Here is a 20551-nt window from a genome sequence, read left to right on the forward strand (position 1 = left end):
AAAATAAAAGATGTTCCTTTAATAAACGCTCAGCAGCGTTAACTTCATGTAAATGGATAAACCTCTTGGTTGAAATGCCAATGGAAAAGTACCCGTCCTACAGTTACTGACAGAAATGGGTGTGGGGAGCAAGCGGCTCTATCCACAGTGGCCTCGGGCAGGCTTTGGCCAGGGCCGGTGGGGGCTAGGATCCTACCAGCTGTGGCTGCCGCACCGCAGACAGTGACCCCGCTGTGTGATAAGGGCTGAGGGAGACTCAGTTTGAAAGAGAAACTGGGTGTTGGGAAACAGTAACCAAATGAGCCCTGTGTGGTCCTGGTGGGACAGGAAGATATAAGGGATGGACAGACTGGGGGGGGGGGGGCCGCGGGGGGAGAAGAGTCCCAGGACGGTGTCAGGAAGCAGAGGCAAGAGTAGGGAAGAATGGGGGCTGCTGACACGCTCTACACTGGTGGGGAGAGCTGGGTTTGAACAGAGGGAGCAGAGAATAAGGGTGGGGGAGACAGAGACACAGGCTGGTCTTCCCCCTCCCACAATTCCTGATACCCTCCCCTTGGGCCCAGGGCTCAGACATCAACTGTGACTCAGCTGATGAAATGCAACCCCATGGCTCATTAATTAGGAAGCCTGTAATTAGCCTGTCTCAGAAACCAGGATCCTCCAGAGAGAGCCCCTCTCACCTGCCTTCCTCCCCCTCCCACCCCACGGATGAGATCAGGCTCCGGGGAGCTGGCCCCTGGGAGCGAGGAGGGGCCGGAGCACGGAGGCCAGGGGAAATGAGATGCGGGGGCACGCGCTGAGGCATGAGACGGCCTTGGCAAACTGACCTTCTATGATGAGAAGACGGAAATGACGGTAAGCGCCTCAAACCTGAAAATTTTCTTCATTACGAGCCCGGGGGCAGGCTGGGGGGGCAGCCTGTGCACCTGCCCGAGCCGTGCGATCGGTCTTAGAGTGATTCGGAGCCAAAGGAACACAGGTTCGGGAATCAACCGGCCATTTCACACTGATGTTACTCAGCAAGACTTCTTTAAGTTCCCCTCTCACCCGCCCATCTGCCTCCCGCATTCCTGTCCTGCAGCTCTCCCATACCTTGCAAAGCTCCCTGGAAAAATCTACCTCCAAACTTCGAACCCATCCTCTTCTCCTGGCTTCCCGCCACTGTGACGGCTTTCCATGATTGGTTGCTAATTATTTGACACTCATTCCATCCAAAGGGGAGCCCTGTTCCTTCTCTTGACTCTGGACAGGCGTGGGGTGGCTTAGACCCACAGCGTGTGGCTGCAGTGACCCTACTGGACTGCGAGGCTGTCGTAAAAGACCACGTGACTTCTGACTCATTTCTTGGAACTCGCCAGTGTCCGACATATCCCCAGGCCACCAAGCTGAGAAAAGCCACACACCGAGGCCACAGGAGGCAGGAGCTCAGTCCCGCGCCTGGGCATGTGAGTGAAGTCTCCAGCCGATTCCAGCCCCTGGCCATGCGCTCCTTCCCACGGAGGCCCGGACCAGGTGGAGCAGAGAAAAGCGGTCCTTGCTGTGCCCTGTTTGGACTCCTGACCTTCAGAATCCACGAGCTTAATAAAACGGTGGTTATTTTGTGCACTGCGTTTGGAGGTGTTTGCTACACAGCAAGTAGAAACTAGAACAACCACAAAATCCTCAAGGACTCCTGCAGAAGGGTCTAGAAGGAGGACGGGGAGGGCGAAGCCAGAATCCTCGTAGCAGAGCGGGAGGCGACAGCCTGAAAATGTTCCTATGCTAATTTTGTAGGCAGTCACCACGGGGCTGGCCAGCGCGCTAACTCATTTCCTGGAGACCCAGTGAGGGCCCACGGCAGGGCCCTGGGGCACACTCATGACAGGAACACTGTCCACGAGGGCAGAGGGACAGGGAAGTGTGACTGAAGCATTTCTAGGCCAACCCCATCAACTTGTAGGAACGAGGTTAGAGGTGGGGGCAGGACAAACGGGACTCTGGTGCTGATTTCAGAAAAATATCTTGGGACTTTGGGGGGCTCAGCTCCACAGTCCCCACTGTCCCTTTATGATATCACCCTGATTGTCTTTTAAGGCATGACCAGTTCTCCCCGGGCACAGTCGGAGGAAGCTCTATTCGGGCGCTTAAGGGACAGAAGCTAAGCCAAGTAGACAGCCTTCCTGGGGATGGGAACCTGGGCACAGGGCAAGGCCGGCGGCACTTGAAGCATCCCTAGAATGGACGCCCTGGCTCTGCACCCATCATGCCCCAGATGCTGTGGGAATTGGTTGCTAATGGCTTGTTGCTGGCCTGTCTCCAAAGACTTGCCCTCAGCCTATGGGAGCCACCTCACCAAGAAAATGCCTGGGAGGTTCCTTCTCCCCAATCTCCTTGACCAATGACTGAGTAGTATGCAAATTATATACATGTATAACGGCCCTGGCCGATGTTGCTCAGTGGGTTGAGCATTTTTCCATGCACCGAAAGGTTGCCGGTTCGATTCCCTATGTTTCGGGTTTGATCCCTGGTGGGGTGTGTGCAGGAGGCAATCCATTGATGTTTCTCACCTCTCTCTCTCTCTCTCTCTCTCTCTCTCTCTCTCCCCCCTCTTTAACCCTCTTGCCTCATGATAGGACAACTCTGTGGTGCCACTCACACTCAGGAGCTCTGGGGGATCAGGCTGAAGCTAGACTCCATCTTTACCTGGCTTCTTCCTCGTCCATCCTACTTCCCTCACTCCTGAGCCTCCCTCATGAACTACGGGTACAAGAATTCCAATCTCAGGCACTGCTCCTGGGGGATCTGACTCACCATGTCATGAAACTTTATGGGTTCCTGTTTCGTGGCCCTCAAGAACTATAGCTTCCAAGCCTGGTTCTCAACTCTTCCCTTCAATTGTGAGCTCTCAATAGCCCTCTAGTGAATTCCTTCTGCTCAAATGGCCCCAAACAGCACAGAACCAGCAGCAGAGGCCAGGAGACAGTGAAACTGATGTTCGTCTGCTGGTTTGGACCCGTGTCCTATGGCAGGTGGGATGAAGCAGCTGAGTCGTTACAGCCATGTGCCTCCCGAGGGCAGGGTGCTGGCAGACTCGAGGGCCTTAATGCCTAGGACCCAGACAAGAAAGGCCCTGCCCTTGCCTTAGAGGCCTGCTCTGGCCCTCCTTGGGGTGAAGCCAGGGGATATGCCCACCCAGAATGTGTACCTTGTGGGCAGCGGCATGGAACGCCCTGCATAACTTTCTCACGACTTCTTTCATCCTTCCTTCCTTCCTTCCTTCCTTCCTTCCTTCCTTCCTTCCTTCCTTCCTTCCTTTATTTCTTTTTAATATAGGGCACTCAATTATATTTTCATTTCAGTTCATTGATTTAAAAAAATGTTTTTATTGATTTCAGAGAGAGGCAGGGAGAGGGAAAGAGAGATAGAAACATCAATACTGAGAGAGGATCATTGATCAACTGCCTCCTGCACATCTCACACTGGGGATGGAGCTCACAACCCGGCATGTGCCCTGACGGGGAATGGAACCATGACCTCCTGGTTCATAGGTCAACACTCAACCACTGAGCCATACGGACCGGCTCCCACAACTGTTTCTATGGCTGGAGGAGTCCTCCTCCCTGGGCATGTGCCCCAGGTGGACCCACCTCAGGTATGCAAATGCGCCTTTGTGGTGAGAAGGGGAGGCAGTGTGTGCGGTGCCAGGCAGAGCCTGCAGCCTGCAGCCTGGAATGCCCACATCCCTTGGGATGTGGGACAAAACAAAGCTACAGGGAGAGGCCAGCTCCCCCAGCGGCAGAACTCGGAAGAGCACAAGGATTCCAAACTTGTGTCTGGGTTCAGGTCACCATGAAGACGTATTTGTCAAGGTAGGAGGAGGGAAATGTTTTATTTAACAATTTGTTAGCTTGACTTACAACTTCTAAACACCTGGTCAGGCCCTAGCCAGTTTGGCTCAGTAGATAGAGCGTTGGTCTGCGGTCCAAAGGGTCCTGGGTTTGATTCCGGTCAAGGGTAAGCCCCGGTTGCAGGCTGCTCCCCAGACCGGGCCCTGGTTGGGGTGTGTGCAGGAGGCAACCAATTGATGTGTTGCTCTTACATTGATGTTTTTCTCTGTCTTTCCCTCTCTCTTCCACTCCCCCCGCCCCCAAAAGGAAATATATCCTCAGGTGAGGATTCACAAAAAATAAAATAAACATTTGGTCATATTTTATACCAGGTGTCACAAAAGGTGAGACCAAGACTTCAAAAAAATGTTTCTTAAGAGAAGTTCACGCACATACAAAAATACACATTAGTCATGTAAAATCTCATGTACCCATTTGTTTCTTCTATGCTTACCCTCCCCTAAGCTGCCCCTCTCATGTTATTTTGAAGTAAATTAGGGCACTAAGTTAACAAGTTCAGGGCATAAAGGTGGGCACTCTTGGAGTTCCTTTTTCCATCAAAATGACAAACCAAAACCTGGGCGAACCCGTCAGAGCCCCGAAAGACACAGGCCGTGTTCCCTTTCAGGGCTGCGCGGGCATGGGGATGCTGGGCTAGGAGCCCGCTCCGGCTCTGCTACCTGTGGCTCTTCAGGAAATGTGCTTAGCCCCTTTGCGCCTCAGTTTCCACATGAATAAGATGGTGATAAACACACCTCATGACATTGGTGCGACTGGCAGCGTATGAACTGGGAACACATTGTCAGCGTGCTGTGAACGGTAGCTAATCCACACCCTCTCTGTTTATACATCTTCCCTGTTCGGTGCAGAAGATGGATAGGTCTTGGAAAATGAGAAGATTTTTTTAAAATTTATATTTATTAAATTTTTTTTTGAGAGGGAGAAAGGTGGGGGGGGGGAGAAAAGTGGGGAGAGAAAGACACATCAATTTGTGGATTCATTGGTTGATTTTTGTATGTGCCCTGACTGGGAATTGAACCCACAACCTTGGCAAATTGCAACCTTGGGGTATGGGAACGATGCTCCAACAAACAGACCTACCCAGGCAGGGCCCAGAGGATTTTTCTAAATTGAATCCAGGGGCATCTACTGGATACCAGTTCCAAATAAGCCTTCTCACTGGAGAAAACCAGCACAGTCCCCGGCTGGCTTCGCATGCAGCTACTGATCTCAGGGGGGAAATGTTTTTCTTTCCTCCATCAGGAGATACAGAATATCTAGCGTCAAAGAGAGGGGAGTGGGGTTTTAATAATAATGAGTGGTGAGGGGTCTTAAAAACAAGGTGAAGGCCCGGTCGGTGTGGCTCAGAGGTTGAGCATCGATTCCCAGTCAGGGCACATGCCCGGGCTGCAGGCTCATTCCCCAGTGCGGGGCGTGCAGGAGGCAGCCGAGTGATGGTTCTCTCTCATCACTGCTGTTTCTCTCTCTCCCTCTCCCCTCCTCTTTGAAATCAATAAAAACATAAAAAGGAAAAAATCAGCTAAAATTTTTTTTAAAGCAAGAGGCAGGGAGTGCTTCCCCATGCCCCCCCCCATCCCACCCCCACCCCGCTGGGGGGCAGTGCTTTCTGGTTTGACCGGGTAGCATGTGCTTGGGCTGTGCAGCTTCTTCGAACCGCAGGGCTGTGATTCTTACACTTCAGGCCCTGCGGCCCCACGTTAACATAGAGGGAGAGCGTTTCTGAGATCTCTTCACACTTAGCTTGTTGATTTCCTAAACAACCTGAGAGCATTGGTGTTCTTTACAGAATCACACAATGTTACTATCCTTGGTGCCATCAGACAAACCAGAGGCAGCCTGACCAGCCACAAGTGAGTGTGTGAGCGCTGGATTAAATAAAGGAAAGCATCTGATATACACTAAGCAGAGTAATGAGATGCTTTTATTTATTAAAAACAGACGCATTAGAAATCAATATGAGAAAAATATAGGGGAATCACAAATTATTTAAAAATTAAATGACACTTCAAAATTACCTATGGGCCCACCGGCAGGCTCCGTGGTTGAGCCTTGATCTATGAAATAAAGGGTCAGAGTTTGATTCCTGGTCAGGGCACATGCCCAGATTGTGGGATTGGTCCCTAGTGGGGGCATGCAAGAGGCAGCCGATCAATGATTCTCTCTCATCATTTCTATCTGTCTCTCCCTCTCACTTCCTCTCTGAAATCAATAAAAAAATAAAAATAAAAGATAACCCAGGGGTAGAAGAAAACAAAACAATTAAATCATTTAAACTGAATAAAAATAAACATTTCAAAAATTATGGGATATAGCTAAAGCAATACATTAGGAAGTTTATAGCTCCCAAACCTATACTAGGATGATTTTTTAAAAATATCTTTTTGTTGATTTTAAAGAGAGAGGAAGGGAGAGGGAGATAGAAACATCGACGCATCAATCCATTGCCTCCTGCATGCCCCTGCAGAGCCCTGGCATGTGCCCTGACCGGGAACCAAGCCTACGCCCTCTTGGTGCATGGGTTGTTGATCAGTCACTAAGCCACAACAGCTGGGCTATAATCGGATGATTTTAAATCAATAGTTCAACCATCAGCTTAAATTAGAAAAAAATAGCAAATTAAACTCAAAGTGAACTATGGTATGAAAAAGGTGTGAACAAGAGTGGAAATTAATGAAATAGTAAACTGAAAAATATTAAAGAACGTTTACAAAACTAAAGATGATACTTTGGAAATAGTAAAGATTATTTTATTTTATTTTAATGTTTTTATTAATTTCAGAGAGGAAGGGAGAGGGAGAGAGAGAGATAGAAACATCAATGATGAGAATCATTGATCGGCTGCCTCTTGCACGTCCCCTACTGGGGATCAAGCCTGCAACCTGGGCATGTGCCCTGACGGGAATTGAACCGTGAGCCACGCTGGCTGGGCAATAAAGATAATTTTAAAAAACCACAACACACCGAGTGGCAAGCACTGTCTCAGGGTGGGCCTCAAGTGATCGTAGATGCTATTAAACCCATCAGCATAGACCCAAGTTTGAAAATAGTTGAGGCGGAGGTAAGGAGTGCGTGCTCCTGATGGTGGTAGGGAAGGCTCCGTTTGGAGAAGACCTTTAAGCAGCCAGGTGACTCTCAGGGAGAGGGGAGGGCAGGTGAGTCTTCTAGGACAGGAAACAGCAGGTTCTGAGCTTTGAAAGCAGGGGCAGTAAGAAGCAGCTCGATCTGGAATATATTTTAGAGGAAGGACTTTGTTAAGAGTGAGGGAAAGAGAAGGACCAAGGGGAGTCTCAGTTCTGGGAGGAGCTGCTGGCCGGGTGGTGGCATGATTACAGAGCTGGGGACCCTGGGCGTGAGCAGGGGAGCAGCTAAGAACCCGGAGTTGGAGAGGCCTATAATTACCTGAATACCCAGGGGGAGGTGTCGTTGGGCAGGTGTCACTATAAGTTTGGCACTTGGGGGAGAGGCCTGGAATGGAGATACAAACTTAGAAATGACTAGTTTGTAGAAAGTATATAAAATCATGGGGCTAGAAGCAATCACCCAGGAGGAGAAGAAACAAAGGGATGCAGGCCTGAGTCCTGGGGTGCTCTGACATTAGAAGCCAAGGTCAAACAGGGCGAGCCAGAAAAGGAGACGGACAATGAACACCCAGTGTGGTGGAAGGAAGGCCAAGACAGTGTGGTGTCCCGGGCGCCAGACGAAGCTTATTTTTGGAAAGGACAAGTGCTCACCCACGTGGAATGCCCCTAGGGGATGATGGAAAATGAGAACAGAGACATGGCCACCGCATTTGGCAATATGGAGGTAATTTATGATCTTGATCACAGGCGTTTCAGTGGGTTGGTTTGGGCAGAAGCCTGAGCGGAGGGAGTTGAAAAGTAAATGTTGACGTCTAAAAATGGCAGGTGGACCACAATGGGAAACCAGGGCAATCCTTAACTCCAGGAAATGCAATCAGCTGCTCAGCGATGGGACGGTCATCATAGCAAGCCACACGGCTTAGCGTGGAGGGCGCGTTTGCAGTCTAACTCACAGATGAAGGTGTGGAGGAGGAGTCTTGGGGAAGGGAACTAGAGGGGGTGGCTATCCGAGGGTCGTGGTGACAGGTGAGGTGACGTATTTACAGCGAGCCAGTCAGCACAGTAGTGAGACCTTTCCCAGCCCATGCCGCCCCCAAGGAGGTGGCATTGGGAAGAGCAGGCCCTCTGGCGTCCGTGTGGAGGTGGTGTTTGGGCTCTTCAAGGGGCCCTGGTGTGGGGGCAAGTCTTAGAATGATGATGCTGGTAGACAAGGCTGGTCTGCCCCTGGGCCTGAGCCCTGGAGTTAGCGGGGCCCCATCCATTTTTAGGAGGCGCCTCAGACCTGCAGGGCAGAGATGGAAGGGTGCTGGGCGTAGCCACACGGCTGGCCCAACTGGACCTCTGGCCTCCTCCCTGGCCCGGCCCCCATTCCACGGAGTGTCAGGGCGGCAACAGCTCACACCAAGCTTCTTTCTGGTGACGATGGAATGAGAATGTTCCTCCTGGGTTAATCCAGAAAGATGCTCTCTCCGAAGAAAGCTTTTCAGCTGTTAACGAGAACGACGGCATTGATGACACAGGGCTCCTCCTCGCTGACTTCACACGGGCGCGGGCACGTTCCTAAAGCTCCTACAACTGCCCTCGGAGCGGGTGTTGGTATCCACCCTGCTTCACACGGGACAGGAGTGAGGCCCAGAGAGGACAAGTGACCTGCCCAAGTCATGTTTCCCGCTACACCGGCCAGATTGCAACAGGCCACTGGGCTCCGGCGTCCTCACGGCCCCTAAGGGGACATTCCTGAGTGTAGGAGGTCCCTCCCTGCGACACTGGACCCTTCATAGCACTTTGTGGGGAGGAGGCTGCCCTGTCACCCCCCCCTCCCTCCCCCACACACACACACTTCTAGAAGCTTCCTTGCAGGACCCTGGAGAGGAGGCCAAGAGCCTGGGGGCTGGAAGAGCTGGGGCTACAGGGGTGCTCTGTGCCCTGGGGGAGGGAGGCTGAGTCGCTTCACCCCATCAGCCCGGAGTCATGAACCAAGTGCTCCTTCCTCAGGCTGGGCCTCTTTGGCTATGACTACTCCCTTCCTTCACCCCACAGCCCTGATGGCCTCACCCTCAACCCAGTCTTGAGATGGTACCTGCCCTGGTCCCCATGAACTAGCATCCTGGTGGGGTAGGAACTGGGGCAGGCTGGCTGCTAGGTTCCCTGGGACTCTCCCCATCCCTCTGAACCTCGCTGGGTTCCCAACCCCCATGTTCCTGCTGGGAGGGAGAGAGGGGGACACGCCAAGAAGCTGCCTCCGAGGCCCCCCGTCTCTAGACCCTGGACCCTGGGTGTGTGGATGGGACGGGAGCAACCCCAAACTCCCCAGGAGCTGCCCACCCACCTGTGGGAACGGCCCCCTGATTGCTGGGCCCTTAAGGCAGCGATTTCCTTTCTTGGTGCAGCCGGCACCACCTCCCTTCACACCACCTGGAGTGCGCGCTGGTCTTGTCACTTGTCCTCTCACAGGGTCAGCCTCTGAAGGGGTCCGCAGGCCTGCCGCCCCCTCCCCGCCACCCCGGGGCCCGCCAGAGCCGATTTCTTACACGCCAGCCCCATGAGCCCCCCTCACCCCCTCCTCAGGAGACTGAGGGGGGACAGGCCCATGTACCCCGAGGAAGCTTAGAGACAGCCCCCAAGTGACCCCCATTTGTCCCTCTTTCGAGCCCTGAGAGCTGCAATCACAGTCGCAGCAGCTCCTGCCACACCGCGGCCACACCACTCCAGCGACAGTCATGAGGCCGGCACTCCTCCCCCGTCAGCCCCTCACAGAGCGGCCCACGTGCGTCCCCAGGCGCCTGAATCACTGCTGACGGCTTGGGGCCTGGTGGCCGTGGGCTCCTGGGGAGCCACTGGGGAGGGGGTGGTGGCCACGTCACCTCGGAGGAAACACCTGCGGCCATAAATAGGCAGCAGCGAAGGCAGCACAGCACAGCCTGCCGAGCAGCACCACACGCTGTGCCCACCTGCGCCAGGATGCCCGAGGCCATGCTGCCCGCCTGCTTCCTCGGCCTGCTGGCCGTCACCTCTGCCTGCTACTTCCAGAACTGCCCGAGGGGCGGCAAGAGGGCCATGTCGGACCTGGAGCTGAGACAGGTATGACCAAGGTCCGCCTCAGGGCTGCGGGAAGGGCAGAGCCCTGGGGCTGGCACCAGGGTGCAGGGCTGTGGGAGAGTGGGGTTCGGAGGAGTGCCCAGCAGAAGCAGCGAGGCCGGCAGGGATGGGCACAGGGGACCGGACCGCGGGCAGGCGGGGACAGGCCGTGAGGCTTCCTGGACACTGTCCCCATCCAGACACGATGGAGGAGAGAGAGGGTTCCGCAGTAACTGGGCTGGGGCAGGGAGAACTGGGCGGGAAGGCCTCCTGTGTGCCCCTACTCAGCATGTGAGGCCTCCCCTTCCAGCCCCAGCCTCTCCCGGCCAGGGCCTGGCCTCCACACGGTCGGTCCCTGGCCGTGGTGGGAGCTGGCCGGAGGGTAGGTGCCAGCCGAGCACCCTGTCAGGCCGTTCTGCTAGGGGCCGCGCCCCCTTCTCTCCTGCTGTATGTCCAGTCGGTTCCTTGTGTCCATTTGCATTAGAGCTGGACGGAGTCCAGGCACCACGCTCAGGCCCAGTTCTTCCCAGGCCGCAGGAGGCTCGGCTCTGAGCTGCTGAACAAAGTAGATGGGCAGCTGGGCAGACAGCCTTCCCTTCCCTCTGCTCGGCCTTGGGGGAGTGGGGGGGCTCCTCTAGGGCTCAGGACTCTGCCGCCCCCTGGGTAGCGCTCAGGCAGGGGAGCAGAGGCCCCCCAGCTTTGCGGGGAGGGCAGGGGGAGGGGGTGATGGGGGAGGGAGGGGAGGGAGTGAGGGGGCCGGGCATGGCCAGAGGGGGGGCAGGAAACGGAAGGAAGGGCCTGGGGGGCGGGGAACAGGGATGGTGCTAGAGTCAAGCGTGAGTAATGGGGAGGGGGTCCGTGTTGGGGGTAAAGTGGTGGGCAGCCCGCCCGCTGCAGCCCTGGGAGACCCCCTGCGGGTGGGGTGGGGTGGGGTGGGGAGGATGCCGAGTGATTCACAGAGAGTCGGAGGCACCTGGAAATGGAGGGAGGCTGGTAGATGTGGCTCCCCGCTGGGGCCCTTTTGGGGCCAAAGCAGCGCCAAGGCGACCCCGAACCTCGGTCCCTCAGCTCCCTCCCCACCCAGAGGGGCCTGACCTTCGCCCCCGTGCAGCGGCCTCGCTCACCCCGCCCCTCCCCCCCCCCAGTGCCTCCCCTGCGGCCCCGGGGGCAAGGGGCGCTGCTTCGGGCCCAGCATCTGCTGCGGGGAGGAGCTGGGCTGCTTCGTGGGCACCGCCGAGGCGCTGCGCTGCCGGGAGGAGACCTACCTGCCGTCGCCCTGCCAGTCGGGCCAGAGGCCCTGCGGGAGCGGGGGCCGCTGCGCCGCCGACGGCATCTGCTGCGACGAAGGTGCGGGGCCGGGCGGGGGGCCTGGGGGCCGGGCGGGGGGTGCGGGGCCGGGCGGGGGGCCTGGGGGCCGGGCGGGGGGTGCGGAGCCGGGGTGGGGGGTGCGGGGCCCGGCGGGGGGCCTGGGGGCCGGGCCGGGCGGGGGGTGCGGGGCCGGGGCGGGGGGCCTGGGGGCCGGGCGGGGGGTGCGGGGCCGGGCGGGGGGCCTGGGGGCCGGGCCGGGCGGGCGCCGATCTGGGTGGGTCCGGCGCCGCGGGCGCTCAGCCCCTGTCCCCCGCAGAGAGCTGCGTGACGGAGCCCGAGTGCCGGGAGGGCGCCGGCCTCCCCCGCCGCGCCCGCGCCAACGAGCGGAGCAACGCGACCCAGCTGGACGGCCCGGCCGGGGCCCTGCTGCTGCGGCTGGTGCAGCTGGCGGGGGCGCCCGAGCCCGCCCCGCCCGGCGTCTACTGAGCCCCGCGCCCTCCCGCCCGCCCTCGGAGCACGAAAAATAAACCTTTTAAATGCACTGGCCGGTGTCTGTCTGTCTGTCTGGGGGGGGGGCGCGGACGCTTCCCGGACCCCAGGACACAGGCAGATCCCCCGGGAGGAGGGCCGGGCCCTAAGGGAAGCGGTCCTGCCCCAGCGAAGGTGTAGGAGGGAGGATGGACAGGCGCCGGGGGCGGAGGGGAGGGCCAGGCCGGGACGGGTCCTGCAGGGCTGGGTGGGGGGTCTCAGGGCGGAGGGATGGGAATAAAGGGGGAAGCGTGGGGGGAAGATGTCGTGGACAACACAGTGAGAGACAGACCTTGAGAATGACAGGAGACGAGGAGAGAGGCGGAGGGACCAGCCAAGACGGGAGCAGGGGTTCCGGTCCCCGTTCACTCCCGGGAGGCGGAGGGACAGCAGCTCCAGGGACCCATCCTGGGCAGCAGGGTCCGTCCAATGTCTGTCATCCAAGGCTGTGGGGGTGTGCAGGTGGACGTGCAGGTGGGCGAGGGCGGGGGAGTGGGACCGGCTGCCCAGACCCAGCAGAGAAGCCAGGTGCTCCCTGGCCAGAGGAAAGGGCACCCCATCTGACTCTCAACCAGCCTGAGACAGCGTCACTGAGACCCTGGCCCAGGCTCCCCCAGGCACAGCCCTGCAAACCACACTCCCTCAGACACAGACAGGGAAGGACTGTGAGGGGCAGCCCCGTGGCCACAGTCACAGGCATAGTCCGAGGAACACATTCAGAGGCACACTCACGCTCAGAGAAACAGACACAACAGGCTTGAGGACAGGCGGGCCCATGCACACACACACACACACACACACAGACACTCCCACACAGACACTCCCACATGAGCTCCCGGGCAAACGGACTTGCCACCCTTTGACACGGGCAGCTTCAGGGCGAAGATGGCCACTAACAGGCCAACGCTGTTCTCCGTCCCGTGTCCCTCCTTGTCCCCTTTGCCCATGTATCCCCTTCCCCCTCACTCCCCTGCCTTCCCTCCCCTCTCAACTCTTCTCTTGCTTCCCTCCCTGTCCCCCTACACCCCTCCCTTTCTCTTCTGCCCTCTACCCTTCAGTTACCTCGGATCCTCCTTTCTCTACCAGCTTGTTCCCGGCAGCCTCTGCCTGGGATGTCTTGCTCCAGGTCTTGGAGGCCAGCGTGGAGCGCAGGCTGAGAAAAGTCCCTCTGAGCCCTGACCCCAACAAGCAGCCTGGGGCACAGCCTCATGACAGCCTCAGCCAGCCCTGCGGGGGGGGGGGGGGGGGGGGCCGGCCAGGAGCCAAGCCAAGGTCAAGCTCTCTTCTGGCCTCAGAGCTCTGCGCCTGTCACCCCTGAGCAGGCTCAGGAGGTGGGGCTTCTGTCGCTAATGAGCCGAGGCTGAGGGAGTCTCTCTCCTTGTCTGTGGCCCTTGTCTTTTGTGATCATGTCTGTGGTCTTGCTCGCCAAGAACCCTATGCTGCAGGGTCCCGGCATTGATAGTGCGACATAAAAGTAAACCACAGCTGTGGATGCTCACGGATGTGGCCGATGCTTCCGGTTCTCAGACTGGAACGCTCTGTCCTGAGGCTTCACGCTCCTGCGTGGAGCTCACCTCTGTTGCCCACAGTCCTCTGGGTGCACACTGGCATTTTCACTTTACAAGTTCGTGTCATTTCACAATCCATTTGTAATGATTTGCACCATTTTTTAATAAAGTAAATTTGGGGCAGCTTTTCATATCAGAACATTTACCTCCACCACCATCTTTTGGTTTTGCAGGTTTTTATTATGAGAAATTTCAAATAGACCAAAACTAGAGCTACTAGACCCAAACCCTGCAGGCACCCACCCCCCCAGTTATGACAATCATCATCATGGGGTGGCTTGTTTCATCTCTGCCTTGACTCTCCTCCCACTTTCAGATGATCTTGAAGTCAAGGCCAACTGTCGTACCATTTCATCTACAAACCTTCCAGGCGCGTCTCAAAAATACATGGACTGTTCTGATAAACATGACCACAGACTGCTCTCACACACGCAACCCCAAACCAAGCCTCAACTGTGGGGCACGGCCAGAGCGTTTTGGACAGGTTCAAGCCTTGGACTACTGAGAGGGCACAGTCCTCTCACTGCCACGTGCACGTCCCAGCCTGGAGGGCAGGGCCCTCCCAGCACAATTAGCCAACAGCTGTAGCTGTAAGCCTGAACCTGTGGTCCGAACACGTGGCCCCACGCGCCTGAGTGATAGAGTTCAGGTGCACGTAGTGGAGTGGGAGTGAGACCCATGAGAATGTTGTAAACAACTTGATCACGCCCTTACTTTGCCCCGTGGCCTCTGCTATAAAATAAAGACACGGCTGTGGGTGTGGCCACTTTCTCTCTCCATCAGAGAGGGCAGCGTCCCACCGAGACCCGGCTTTCATTCTCATGTCTGTCTTTTCTTAATCCTTTCATCACCCCCACTTGGGATCACCCTTGGCTGTGCAGGCACGGCACACTCAACCATATATCAATACAGGCATACCTCAGAGACACTGCCACCACAATAAAGTGAATATGGCAAGAAAGTGAGTTGTAATCTCTTTTCTGGTGGAGGGTCTTTCAATTTGTAAAACTTGCAACATCTGTGAAGCATAATAAAGCGAAACAATAAAACGAGGTATGCCTGTATCATCCAGTTTCAGGCATTATTCAAATTTCCCCAGGTGTCCAGGAGCACACCTTGCAAGTCACTGATATCTGAGCCCCCTTTTCCCTCAGGCACAAAGGAGAATATGAATCCTCATGCCCCTTCTGCACTCTTATTTCCCTGAGCCCCTGTAGAGCATGACTTCCAATCTTGTTACTGTGCTCCTTACCAGCAGGTGTCATCAGATGACTTTACTGTGTGGATGTCACCTAGAGTTATTTTGCCTGTTTAGTTACATGTTAAAATAATCTTATTTTGTAATATGTTACTCTCCTTTCCCCTATATTACTGCCAGGACTAATTATATATTTTTTTGAAATTGAGTGCAGGTAAGCATATTATCTGGGAATTTCGCTGCGAGGTAGCAAAGTGGGTTCACGGAGTACTAGTTAGGCAAAGGGGGAGTTGGAACCACTGTCCTGGACAAGCCCCAAGCACTTTGGTCATTCCAAGGAGGGCCAGAGGCCAGGGGCTGAGCCAGGAAGAAGATAGAGAATGACAGCCGCTCGCTCTGCACCGGTCTGTCTGGCCACTGGACAACCTCACTTGGCCTGGGTTCCCTCAGCACCTCTCCCAGCTCACCCATGGGACTTAGCTTGATGTCCTCAGAAAAAGGTTGTTAATCAGACTCTATGTGTTGTTTTTTATTGATTTCAAAGAGGAAGGGAGAGGGAGAGAGAGAAACATTAGTGATAAGAGAGAATCATTGATCAGCTATCTCCTGCAGGGCCCGCTCCTCAGGAGTGAGCATGCAACTCAGGCTGTGCCCTGACTGGGAATTCAACCGTGACCTCCTAGTTCATAGGTCGATGCTCAACCACTGAGCTACGCCGGCTGGGCCAGACTCTATGTTTTGTTTTTTTAAAAAAATATATTTTATTAATTTTTTACAGAGAGGAAGGGAGAGAGATAGAGAGCTAGAAACATCGATGAGAGAGAAACATCGATCAGCTGCCTCCTGCACACCTCCTACTGGGGATATGCCCGCAACCAAGGTACATGCCCTTGACCGGAATCGAACCTGGGACCTTTCAGTCCACAGGCCGACGCTCTATCCATTGAGCCAAACCAGTTATGGCCAGACTCTATGTTTTATTTATTTTTATTTTTATTGATTTCAGAGAGGAAGGGAGAGGGAGAGAAACATCAATGATGAAAGACAATCATTGTTCGGCTGCCTCCTGCACGCCCCCTACTGGGCGTGTGCCCTTGACTGGAATCGAACCTGGGACTCTTCAGTCTGCAGGCCAACGCGCTATCCACTGAGCCAAACCGTCCAGGGCTAGACTCTGTTTTTGATGGCGGAAAAGAAAATACTGCTGGCCTTTGGATTTAGGGAAAGAAAGGGACAGTGGGTGGGTGGGGTGTCGGAAGGAGGCGACCCTGAACTCAGTCCCAAGGTGAGAAATCTGGACTGACACCCCTCTTCTGTGTAAGCCACTGGGGTGGGAGGGGATGCAGAGCACTTAGGGCTGAGAAAGGGGACCCAGGGGGGTGATTCCGAATTCCCGCTGAGGTGGTGGGTGGACACCCAAGCTTGCCAAGCACAAACCCGTGACCACATCTCTCCAGCTGAGGAGTGTGGTCCCCTGTGCGGTGTCTGAGGGACCACTGAATTTGCACGACTTTCCTCAGATACCCATTTACGTGTGTCACACGTTTCCCCATGGGTGATTTGAACAGGACTCTGCTTTGAGTCATCTCCTGATCCTTTCCTAGTAACCCCTCACTACTCCCCAGATGAGGGGGGGGTCCTGGGAGGGACCCCCTCTCACAGCCCCAGCAAGAACCCCAGTCTAGATGGCTGTTGGTCACTGGGGCTTCAAAACCCTCATTTCTATTATCTTCATACCCTTAGCAATGATCTTTTCCTCACTTTTGAAAACGTTTATTCCAGTATAGCACACACACAAGTGAACAATTCACACGTGTGCAGCTGATGAGGTTTCATAAAGGGAGCGCACCCCTTTCACCAGCTCCGGGCCCAGAAGCAGGATAGGCCGCGCCCAGAGGAGCCCTCACTCTCCCCATCACCGCCCCTCCAAGACCGCTGGCACCATTGCTTAGCGTTGCCTGTTTTTGTGATTTACATGAAGAAATTCTTACAGACCTCGGGAGTATTTTTTTCTCTTTCCTCTATGTCTGTGAGCTCCACACACAGTTAGGTTGGGGCGGGGGGTATGCAGTCCTCCAGTGTGAGAAAGCCACAGAAGTAACTTTAAAATGTACATATTTTTATTGATTTCAGAGAAGAAGGGAGAGGGAGAGAGAGAGAGAAACACTCAATGATGAGAGAGAATCACTGATCGGCTGCCTCCCGGTCGTCCCACGCTGGGGATCAGGCCCAACCAGGCATGTGCCCTGACCAGGATCTGATCCGTGACCTCCTGGCTCATAGGTCAGCGCTCAACCGCTGAGCCACACCAGTTACCTGAGCCGGGCAGGTAAGTTTTTGTTTGTTTGTTTTTATCACTAACAGAGGCTGTGCTCCTGTTCTGTGTGGGCACGGGCCTCCGGAAGGCTGGCCATGCGGAGGTCGGTGGAGGGTGTGTTCTAGGGGAGAAGGATGAGGCTTTTAGTGATTCCCAGGAATCATGAGAAGAGTCGCCCTGTTGGTGGCGTTTTTTGCCTTTCAGGGTCATTTCTGCGGCCCCGTGCTCTCAGGAGCCCTGGTTTGCAGGGTCCCCGGCTTGGCCTCCTCTGCTCCCAGGGGCCTCCGGTGGCCCGAGCCTTCGTTCAGCTCCTGGGGACTGACGGCCTGCAGCTGTGGAGGGTGGAGGGCGTCCTGCCCCGCCCGGGTGTGGCCCAGCGCCTCCGGACGCCAGGAGCTGCCCGCGAGGCCCTTTGTGCGACCACGCTCCGAGCACGGCGCCCCCTCCCCGGGCGGCCGCCCGCTCCGCGCCCCGCGCCCCGCGCTGCCCCCAGCTCCTGCTCTGCGATGCCCGGCGCTGCAGACACAGGCCCGGCCTCGCTCTCCCACCCCGGCCCCCCCTCGCCCCCAGTGCTGACAGAGACGCCAGTCGAGGTAGAGGGGAAGGTGCATTAGTTTATTTTCATTCTTTCGGGAGTGGCTGTGGAGGGAGCGAGGGCTGCGCCCGAGGTCCGAGGTCCGGGGCGCGGTCCTTAGCGCTGGAGGCGGCCTAGGGGTCGCAGGCGGGGTCGGTGCGGCAGCCGTCTGCGGGGGGGGGGGGGGGGTGAGACTCGGGTCAGCGCTGTCCAGCGACCCCGTCCCCGTCCCCGGACCCGGACCCCGCGCCCCGACCCCGCCGGCGCGGCCGCTCACCGGGGCTGCAGCAGATGCCGTCGGCGGCGCAGCGGCCCCCGTCCCCGCAGGGCCTGTGGCCCGACTGGCAGGGCGACGGCAGGTAGGTCTCCTCCTGGCAGCGCAGCGCCTCGGCGGTGCCCACGAAGCAGCCCAGCTCGTCTCCGCAGCAGATGCTGGGCCCGAAGCAGCGCCCCTTGCCCCCCGGGCCGCAGGGGAGGCACTGGGGGGGGGGCCAGCGGGGCTGAGCGGGGCGGGAGCGGGGGTCCGTGCGGGGGCGGGGGCGGGGGTCCTGCGGGGGCGGGGGCGGGGGTCCTGCGGGGGCGGGGGCGGGGGTCCTGCGGGGGCGGGGGCGGGGGTCCTGCGGGGGCGGGGGTCCTGCGGGGGCGGGGGCGGGGGCGGGTTGGGGGCGGGGGCGGGGTGGGGGTCCGTGTGGGGGCGGGAGGCCGAGGGACGGCAGGGCGACCCTGTGGCTCGGGTCGTCGGGCCCGGCGGGGGAGGGAGCTGCTCACCTCGCGCACGTCCAGGTCCAGCACGGCCCGCTTGCCGCCCACCGGGCAGTTGGTGATGTAGCAGGCGGAGGTCAGCGCCAGGAGGCCGAGCAGGCAGCAGGCGAGGCTGGGGACCGCCATGGTGCGGGCGCGGGGTCCGGCGTCGATGGCTGTGGCCGGCTGTCCGCTCCCGTCCTTTTATGCCCAGGCCCCGCGCAGCCCCCCGCGGCCTAAGAGGGCCGGCGGGTGTCTGGGCACGGCCGGCCGCCGCGGGTCAGGCCCTGCGCGCCCCCTCATTTGCAGGGGTCAGTCTGGTCGAGGTCACTGCGTTGGCTCCAGCCATGTGCGCGGGGAGGGGTGCGGGGTGCGGGGAGAAGCGGGCGGGCAAGGGAGCCTGGGGGTGGCCTGGGCCCCGGGGTGAGAGAGGGAGTGTGGGGGTGGGGTGTGGCCCAACCAGGGGTTATGTAGCTGGACTCCCCAGACCCTGGGGGGGGGGAGGGCACTTGGACGCCTCCAGGCCAGAAGCAGCTGTGGCAGGACCGGGCAGGCCTCCCCCACCCCCCTGCACCCCTGCCACAGAGCAGCCTGCCCCCCCCCCCCCCCCCCGGTTGGGGAGGTCTCTTCCTGAACCCACATTTCTTGGCTCTCACTCCCCACCCCCATCCCACCCCACCCCACCCCCGACTCACACACCAATATCCACTTTCCCCGCACCCGGAACTTGCATAGGAAACGACCTTTATTTTTCTCTAACCTCTAACTGAAAGTCAACCTTTCCTTCAACTGTGAGGGAGAACACTCCACAGGGGAATCCGCAATCCCTGGGGCTTTGTCAAAACTGGAATGACGGGTGCCCTCCTGTCACCTCCGCTATTGCAACGCTCTCCGCACAGTGCGCAGACCACCATCCGTTTGTATTGGGCAGTTACTGGACCTGCACTAGGTCCTGTTACCTGATGCTTTAAATAAACAATCTGTGACTGTCACACATTCTTTTAACATTTTCATACCTGAATGCAAATATAATCGGTTTCCTTTGTCTTTGTGTCATGCATTTAAAAACAGTGCTTTTTTTTTTTTGCATTTTAAACATATCTCAAATGAAAATAATTGCACATAAAAGAAAGACAGACTGCCCCAGGGGAGCGGGTGTAGGTCAGTGTCATGAACAGGAAGATGGGCAGCACAGATTCTTTTTCAAGACGGGACTTGTCACCGAGCTGGTGGTAGCGTGGTCAGCGGAATGGCCTTTGGTCCAGGGTGTGCCTCAGCGGCAGAGAACCACCTGGCTCACGGGCACACCTTTCCCAGGTGCCCACAACCAATGACTGGTCCACTCTGACCCAGTGCTGGGCAACTCTGAAGGACCGTTTCAGTTCCGGGCCTCCCTGTGGAGATGGTACCGAGGCCAGCATAGACGTTCTCCCTCGGCCCGATCCTGTTTCCACCCCTTCCACAGAGGTGGGTCCCCAGGGCCCTTGTTGGTAAACATCCAGCCCATTCAAGTCCATCTCAGGCTGCTCCCTGGGGAGCCCCCCTGGCAAAGGCATGGACGAAATGAGTCCATGTCAGAAAGTACAAACTCAGCAGCACCAATCCGTTGAGGTCGACCCAGCAGCGAGGAGACCGGGAGGGTCCCGGCTAGTCCTGCACTCTTGTTTGCTCTCCCAGAGGAGGGTGAGGGGGGCCACCGGGGCACAGAGCCTGCTGACCCCCAGCCACCGTGTGAGCGCTCCAGCTCTGAGCTGGTTAGGCCCCCCGGGATACCAGGCAGCGGCCGGCCTTGTTTCTCAACCAAATCAGCTCATTGGCATTGCTGGGCTGGAAGGCCAAGCATCTGACCCTAGAGGCAGCCCAGAAAGGCCTCCCAACCACTCTGTGAGCACACTGACCTCACCCAGTTAACACATGCACATAAATTACTGTAGCATAATGGCCCCCTCAGGGCCTGCATCTCTATCCATTCAACACTGCTCATCTGGAGATGCACTGGGGTCCCAGCCCAGATGCTTGGAAACCCCAGGGAACCAGGGGCTTATGTTCTAGGGGGGTGGTCGGGAGGGCATGGGAGGGTGACATTAGACAATACACCCATTTCAGCAGGTCAGGGGGCAGTGAGTGCTATGGAGAAGAGGGTGGGGCGTGCCTCAGTTTCCCTCAGGGGGCTCAGTGTAGGCCTGTGAAGGTGACACCTGCCCGTTGGAGGAGGGAGGGCAGACTCATTTCCTGTCGCTGTGTAACAACCCACACAAATTGAGCAGATGAA

The 20551-nt window shown here is 57.2% G+C and overlaps 2 protein-coding genes across 2 annotated transcripts; one reads left to right on the forward strand and one right to left on the reverse strand.

Moving 5' to 3' along the window:
- Positions 1–9603: 9603 nt before the first annotated feature.
- LOC132240261 (neurophysin 2) lies at positions 9604–11894 on the forward strand. Its single transcript, XM_059707554.1, has 3 exons — positions 9604–10048; positions 11191–11392; positions 11670–11894. Exons 1-3 carry the CDS (start codon positions 9929–9931, stop codon positions 11837–11839), a joined length of 492 nt encoding a protein of 163 aa, XP_059563537.1. The 5' UTR covers positions 9604–9928; the 3' UTR covers positions 11840–11894.
- A 5734-nt stretch (positions 11895–17628) lies between these two features.
- On the reverse strand, positions 17629–18472 carry LOC132240262 (oxytocin-neurophysin 1-like). The gene is made up of 2 exons (XM_059707555.1): positions 18307–18472; positions 17629–18017 (listed from the first exon to the last, which is right to left on the reverse strand). The coding sequence occupies exons 1-2, from the start codon at positions 18424–18426 to the stop codon at positions 17739–17741; spliced, it is 399 nt and encodes a 132-aa protein (XP_059563538.1). The 5' UTR covers positions 18427–18472; the 3' UTR covers positions 17629–17738.
- Positions 18473–20551: the final 2079 nt, after the last annotated feature.

Source organism: Myotis daubentonii, chromosome 8 (genome assembly GCF_963259705.1).
Source record: "Myotis daubentonii chromosome 8, mMyoDau2.1, whole genome shotgun sequence".
In the NCBI taxonomy this organism is placed as follows: domain Eukaryota; kingdom Metazoa; phylum Chordata; class Mammalia; order Chiroptera; family Vespertilionidae; genus Myotis; species Myotis daubentonii.